Genomic DNA, 7,500 nt, shown 5'->3' with positions numbered 1-7,500 from the left:
CCTCTGTCTCCTCTGTCTCCTCCCTCTCGCCCCTCTCTCTCTCCTCTCTCCCCTCTCTCCCCTCTCTCTCCCCTCTCTCTCCTCTCTCTCCTCTCTCTCTCTCCCCTCTCTCCTCTCATCTCTCTCTCTCCCCTCTCTCTCTCCCCTCTCTCCCCTCTCTCCCCTCTCTCCCCTCTCTCCTCTCTCTCTCTCTCCCTCTCCTCTCTCTCTCCCCTCTCTCTCTCCCCTCTCTCTCCCCTCTCTCTCCCCCCTCTCTCCTCTCCTCTCTCTTCTCTCCCCTCTCCCCTCTCTCTCTCTCCCCTCTCTCTCTCTCTCCTCTCTCTCCCCCCTCTCTCTCTCTCTCCTCTCTCTCCCCCCTCTCTCTCTCCTCTCTCTCCCTCACTCAGGGTAAGAAAGCCTTTGAGCGTATAAACAGTCTGACGTTTAAGAAGTCCCTGATATGAAGGCTCGGCTGGAGGAGGCCATACTGGGGACTATCGGCGCCCGACAAGACATGGTGAAGCGCAGCCGAGGTGAGACCTCCTGCCACGGAGCCCAGCCTTACCCCAAGGGCCACGGAGCCCAGCCTTACCCCAAGGGCCACAGAGCCAGCCTTACCCCCAAGGGCCACAGAGCCCAGCCTTACCCCCAAGGGCCACAAGCCCAGCCTTACCCCCCAAGGGCCACAGAGCCCAGCCTTACCCCCCATGGGCCACAGAGCCCAGCAACACCCCCAAGGGCCACAGAGCCCAGCCTACCCCCAAGGGCCACAGAGCCCAGCTTTACCCCCAAGGGCCACAGAGCCCAGCCTTACCCCCCAAGGGCCACAGAGCCCAGCCTTACCCCCCAAGGGCCACAGAGCCCAGCCTTACCCCCCAAGGGCCACAGAGCCCAGCCTTACCCCCCAAGGGCCACAGAGCCCAGCCTTACCCCCCAAGGCCAGCCAGAGCCCAGCCTTACCCCCCAAGGGTCACAGAGCCCAGCCTTACCCCCAAGGGCCACGGAGCCCAGCTTTACCCCCCAAGGGCCACGGAGCCCAGCCTTACCCCCAAGGGCCACAAAGCCCAGCCTTACCCCCAAGGGCCACAAAGCCCAGCCTTACCCCCAAGGGCCACAGAGCCAAGACCCTCCCCTGTCATTCACTGAGATCTAACTGCCCTCAATAAGCAGAGTTAAAACCTTCCTTGTCAATCACCAGGAGATATAGCCACACCCACATTAACTGACTCCTCCCCTGCAGAGCTAAGGCCCGTCCCTCTCAGTCACTGAGAGTTCTACTCCCGCCCCTGAGGAACAGAGATCTAATCCAACCCCTCACTGCTTGGCCCCGTCCCCCTCACTGCTTGGCCCCCGTCCCCCTCACGGCTTGGCCCCCGTCCCCCTCACGGCTTGGCCCCCGTCCCCCTCACGGCTTGGCCCCCGTCCCCCTCACGGCTTGGCCCCCGTCCCCCTCACGGCTTGGCCCCCGTCCCCCTCACGGCTTGACCCCCGTCCCCCTCACTGCTTGGCCCCCGTCCCCCTCACTGCTTGGACCCCCGTCCCCCTCACTGCTTGGCCCCCCGTCCCCCTCACTGCTTGGCCCCCGTCCCCCTCACTGCTTGGCCCCCGTCCCCCTCACTGCTTGGCCCCCGTCCCCCTCACTGCTTGGCCCCCGTCCCCCTCACTGCTTGGCCCCCGTCCCCCTCACTGCTTGGCCCCCGTCCCCCTCACTGCTTGGCCCCCGTCCCCCTCACTGCTTGGCCCCCGTCCCCCTCACTGCTTGGCCCCCGTCCCCCTCACTGCTTGGCCCCGTCCCCCTCATGCTTGGCCTCCGTCCCCCTCACTGCTTGGCCCCCGTCCCCCTCACTGCTTGGCCCCCGTCCCCCTCACTGCTTGGCCCCCGTCCCCCTCACTGCTTGGCCCCCGTCCCCTCACTGCTTGAGCACCCTATTCACGACTTGGCCCCTCCCCTTCGTGTTTGCCCCTCCCCTTCATTTTTGGTCCCTCCCCTTCGTGTCTGGCCCCTCCCCTTAGTGTTTGGCCCCTCCCCTCTGCGTGACCACACCCCCTTACAGCCCGCCCCGCCCCCGCAGAGCGCAGCCCGTTCGGGAGCCAGGAGATCGTGCGATGGAGGAAAAACGTGACGCACTGGAAACAGACGGGCGAGAAAACCGAGAAGTGAGCACCTCTAGGACCAGTATATTAAGAGCGGGGGGAACCTCTAGGACTTTCATATAGAGAGAGGGGCGGCACCTGTAGGACTTTTATAAACAGGGTGGGGGTTTAACCTTTAGGTTTGGTGTACAGAGAGAGGGGTGCACCGCTAGGACTTTTATGGAGAGGGAACCTCTAGGACTAGTATACAGAGCGGGGGAACTTCTACAACTAGTATAGTGAGGACGGGGGAAACCACTAGGACATGTAAAGGCACAGTACAGGATAAGCATTGCACCGCTAGGGCTGTACAGCTGTCACAGGGCAGGGTCACAGGTCACAGGGCAGGGTCACAGCTCACTGTCCCCCCTCATTGCAGGACGCAAGCAGAGCGGGAGCTGGATGTCACGGTGGATGGAAATATGGCAACCGAGGCCAATCTGGTCGTGTTGGACACGCTGGAGATCATCGTGCAGGTCAGAGGTCACTCACCCGCCTCCCCCCGCAGGGTGACACGGTGACACAGACAGGAGGGAGCTATGGGACATGGAGCCTGTCCCTCCCCCCGCAGGGTGACACGGTGACACAGACAGGAGGGAGCTATGGGACATGGAGTCTGTCCCTCCCCCCGCAGGGTGACACAGTGACACAGACAGGAGGGAGCTATGGGACATGGAGTCTGTCCCTCCCCCGCAGGTGACACAGTGACACAGGCAGGAGGGAGCTATGGGACATGGAGTCTGTCCCTCCCCCCGCAGGGTGACACAGTGACACAGACAGGAGGGAGCTATGGGACATGGAGTCTGTCCCTCCCCCCGCAGGGTGACACAGTGACACAGACAGGAGGGAGCTATGGGACACAGAGTCTGTCCCTCCCCTCGCAGGGTGACACAGTGACACAGACAGGAGGGAGCTATGGGACATGGAGTCTGTCCCTCCCCACCGCAGGGTGACACAGTGACACAGATAGGAGGGAGCTATGGGACATGGAGTCTGTCCCTCCCCCCGCAGGGTGACACAGTGACACAGACAGGAGGGAGCAATGGGACATGGAGTCTGTCCTTCCCCCGCAGGGTGACACAGGCAGGAGGGAGGTATGGGACATGGAGTCTGTCCCTCCCACCGCAGGGTGACACAGTGACACAGACAGGAGGGAGCTATGGGACATGGGAGTCTGTCCCTCCCACTCAGAGTGACACAGTGACACAGACAGGAGGTGACACAGCCCCCCCACGCTCTCTTTTCCTGCAGACAGTGATGATGTCAGAGATGAAGGAGAGCATTCTGGGAGGGGTACTGAAGGTCTTACTGCAAAGCATGAGCGGGAACCAGAGCGCTGTGTACCTGCAGCACTGCTGCACTAGCCAAAGGACGCTGGTGTGCAAGGTGAGTGTGCGAGGGGGGAGTGTGCTCGAGTGGCGTGTGTAAGTGTGTTCTCAAGGCCTTATTTATTTCTCTCTCCCCCTCTTGTTTTTCTCTCTTTCTCCATCTGTCTTTTTCCCCCTTTCTCTCCCTCTATCCCTCTCTCACCTTTCTCTCGCTTTCTCTTCCCCTCTTTCTCTATCTCACCCTTTCTCGCTGTCTCTCCCCCTTTTTCTTTCTTTCTCCTCACTCTCTCATTTCTCTCTCACCCCCCTTTCTCTCTCTCTCTCTCTCCCCCTTCTCTTTTTCTCTTCCATTTCTTTCTCTCTCTCTCTCTCTCTCTCTCTCTCTCTCTCTCTCTCTCTCTCTCTCTCTCTCTCTCTCTCTCTCTCTCTCTCTCTCTCTCTCTCTCTTTCTCTCTCTCTCTCCCTCCCCCCTCTCTCTTGCCCTCTACCCCCTTTCTCTCTCTCTCACTCTCTCTCCCCCTGTCTCTCTTTCTCTCCCCTTTCGCTCCTCTCTCTTCCTCTCTCTCCCTCTCTCACCTTTCTCTCGCTTTCTCTTCCCCTCTTTCTCTATCCCTCTCCCGCCCTTTCTCGCTGTCTCTTCCCCTTTTTCTTTCTTTTTCCCTCACTCTCTCATTTCTCTCACCCCCCTTTCACTCACTCTCTCTCTCTCTCTCTCTCTCTCTCTCTCTCTCTCTCTCTCTCTCTCTCCCCTCTCTCCCTTTCTCTCTCTCTCTCCCTTTCTCTCTCTCTCTCCCTTTCTCTCTCTCTCTCCCTTTCTCTCTCTCTCTCTCTCTCTCCCTTTCTCCCCCCTTTCGCGCTCTCTCTCTCTCAGTTCCCGGAGATGCTGTTTGAAGAGGACACTGAGCTTTGCTCTGATCTCTGTCTCCGCCTCCTGCGTCACTGCAGTAGTTGCATCAGCAGTGTGCGCTCTCACGCCAGCGCCTCCTCTACCTGCTCATGAGACAGAACTTCGAGATCGGAAACGTGAGTGACACAACCGCAGGGTGACACAGTGACACAGACAGGAGGGAGCTATGGGACATGGAGTCTGTCCCTCCCCCCGCACGGTGACACAGTGACACAGACAGGAGGGAGCTATGGGACATGGAGTCTGTCCCTCCCCCCGCAGGGTGACACAGTGACACAGACAGGAGGGAGCTATGGGACATGGAGTCTGTCCCTCCCCCCGCAGGGTGACACAGTGACACAGACAGGAGGGAGCTATGGGACATGGAGTCTGTCCCTCGCCCCGCAGGGTGACACAGTGACACAGACAGGAGGGAGCTATGGGACATGGAGTCTGTCCCTCCCCCCGTAGGGTGACACAGACAGGAGGGAGCTATGGGACATGGAGTCTGTCCCTCCCCCCGCAGGGTGACACAGTGACACAGACAGGAGGGAGCTATGGACATGGAGTCTGTCCCTCCCCCCGCAGGGTGACACAGTGACACAGACAGGAGGGAGCTATGGGACATGGAGTCTGTCCCTCGCCCCGCAGGGTGACACAGTGACACAGACAGGAGGGAGCTATGGGACATGGAGTCTGTCCCTCCCCCCGTAGGGTGACACAGACAGGAGGGAGCTATGGGACACGGAGTCTGTCCCTCCCCCCCCAGGGTGACACAGTGACACAGACAGGAGGGAGCTATGGGACATGGAGTCTGCCCCTCCCCCCGCAGGGTGACAATGACATTTTTCTCTCCTTGGCGACAGAATTTCGCCCGTGTGAAGATGCAGGTCACCATGTCCTTGTCCTCGTTAGTGGGGACCTCACAGAGGTTTAACGAGGAACACCTGCGCCGATCCCTGAAGACCATCCTGACGTACGCAGAGGAGGACCTGGAGCTCAGGGACACAACCTTTCCGGAGCAGGTAATTAGTGCGTCACATGGCTGAGCGCTTTCGCTTTAATGCAGCTATATGGTTTCCAAAGCGGGACTGGGGATTTAAAGGGTCAGTCCCACGTAGGGGCAAAGTGACCTAATGACAGGGACGTGTGTAATGGGATAAAAGGTCAGTCCCACGTAGGGGCAAAGTGACCTAATCACAGGGATGTGTTTAATGGGTTAAAGGGTCAGTCCCACGTAGGGACAAAGTGACCTAATGACAGGGACGTGTGTAATGGGTTAAAGGGTCAGTCCCACGTAGGGGCAAAGTGACCTAATGACAGGGACGTGTGTAATGGGTTAAAGGGTCAGTCCCACGTAGGGGCAAAGTGACCTAATGACAGGGACGTGTGTAATGGGTTAAAGGGTCAGTCCCGGGGGTGCCTTATTGCCTTCTCTCCCCGGCTGCAGGTCCAGGATCTGGTGTTTAATCTGCACATGATCCTGACGGACACGGTGAAGATGAAGGAGCATCAGGGGGACCCGGAGATGCTGATAGATTTAATGTACAGGTGAGAAGGACCGTGCCAGCCCTAGAGGTGCCAGGCTCTGTATCCCTGTGTCCTGCCCTAGCGGTGCCAGGCTCTGTATCCCCTGTGCCCAGCCCTAGAGGTGCCAGGCTCTGTATCCCTGTGCCCAGCCCTAGCGGTGCCAGGCTCTGTATCCCTGTGCCCAGCCCTAGCGGTGCCAGGCTCTTTATCCACTGTGCCCAGCCCTAGAGGTGCCAGGCTCTGTATCCCTGTGTCCTGCCCTAGCGGTGCCAGGCTCTGTATCCCCTGTGCCCAGCCCTAGAGGTGCCAGGCTCTGTATCCCTGTGCCCAGCCCTAGCGGTGCCAGGCTCTGTATCCCCTGTGCCCAGCCCTAGCGGTGCCAGGCTCTGTATCCACTGTGCCCAGCCCTAGCGGTGCCAGGCTCTGTATCCCTGTGTCCTGCCCTAGCGGTGCCAGGCTCTGTACCCCTGTGCCCGGCCCTAGCGGTGCCAGGCTCTGTACCCCTGTACCCAGCCCTAGAGGTGCCAGGCTCTGTATCCCTGTGCCCAGCCCTAGAGGTGCCAGGCTCTATATCCCTGTGCCCAGCCCTAGAGGTGCCAGGCTCTGTATCCCTGTGCCCAGCCCTAGCGTTGCCAGGCTCTGTACCCCTGTACCCAGCCCTAGAGGTGCCAGGCTCTGTATCCCTGTGCCCAGCCCTAGCGGTGCCAGGCACTGTATCCCTGTGCCCAGCCCTAGCGGTGCCAGGCTCTGTACCCCTGTACCCAGTCCTAGCGGTGCCAGGCTCTGTACCCCTGTGCCCGGCCCTAGCGGTGCCAGGCTCTGTACCCCTGTACCCAGCCCTAGAGGTGCCAGGCTCTGTATCCCTGTGCCCAGCCCTAGAGGTGCCAGGCTCTATATCCCTGTGCCCAGCCCTAGAGGTGCCGGGCTCTGTATCCCTGTGCCCAGCCCTAGCGTTGCCAGGCTCTGTACCCCTGTACCCAGCCCTAGAGGTGCCAGGCTCTGTATCCCTGTGCCCAGCCCTAGCGGTGCCAGGCACTGTATCCCTGTGCCCAGCCCTAGCGGTGCCAGGCTCTGTACCCCTGTGCCCAGCCCTAGAGGTGCCAGGCTCTGTATCCCCTGTGCCCAGCCCTAGAGGTGCCAGGTTTTGTATCCCTGTGTCCTGCCCTAGCGGTGCCAGGCTCTGTATCCCTGTGTCCTGCCCTAGAGGTGCCAGGCTCTGTACCCCTGTACCAGCCCTAGAGGTGCCAGGCTCTGTACCCCTGTACCAGCCCTAGCGGTGCCAGGCTCTGTACCCCTGTGCCCAGCCCTAGCGGTGCCAGGCTCTGTACCCCTGTGCCCAGCCCTAGCGGTGCCAGGCTCTGTACCCCTGTGCCCAGCCCTAGCGGTGCCAGGCTCTGTACCCCTGTGCCCAGCCCTAGCGGTGCCTCTCCCCTTGCAGGATTGCTAAGGGTTACCAGAACTCCCCGGACCTGCGCCTCACGTGGTTGCAGAACATGGCGGCGAAGCACAGCGAGCGCGGGAAGCACGCGGAGGCCGCGCACTGCCTGGTACACGGAGCCGCGCTGGTGTCAGAATATCTCAGCATGCTGGAGGACGCCAGGCACCTGCCCGTGGGGTGTGTCAGCTTCCAGGTACCCGCCGGGG

At 60.8% G+C, this 7,500-nt stretch overlaps 1 protein-coding gene across 1 annotated transcript in view; it reads left to right on the top strand.

Annotated features, from left to right (window-relative positions):
• The window catches only part of LOC142479738 (dedicator of cytokinesis protein 7-like), a gene marked incomplete at its 5' end in the record, with an annotated part of 31,753 nt that overhangs the window by 3,153 nt on the left and 21,100 nt on the right, over positions 1-7,500 (top strand). Inside the window, 10 exon segments of the mRNA XM_075582617.1 lie at positions 387-432; positions 435-512; positions 2,052-2,136; positions 2,492-2,588; positions 3,364-3,498; positions 4,312-4,420; positions 4,423-4,463; positions 5,193-5,351; positions 5,777-5,877; positions 7,295-7,487. Coding sequence (XP_075438732.1) covers positions 387-432; positions 435-512; positions 2,052-2,136; positions 2,492-2,588; positions 3,364-3,498; positions 4,312-4,420; positions 4,423-4,463; positions 5,193-5,351; positions 5,777-5,877; positions 7,295-7,487 — 1,044 coding nt within the window.

This window comes from Ascaphus truei, unplaced genomic scaffold (assembly GCF_040206685.1).
Source record: "Ascaphus truei isolate aAscTru1 unplaced genomic scaffold, aAscTru1.hap1 HAP1_SCAFFOLD_2414, whole genome shotgun sequence".
In the NCBI taxonomy this organism is placed as follows: Eukaryota; Metazoa; Chordata; class Amphibia; order Anura; family Ascaphidae; genus Ascaphus; species Ascaphus truei.
The sequence above is the reverse complement of the archived record's forward strand: the minus strand, read 5'-3'. Positions and strand labels throughout refer to the sequence as shown.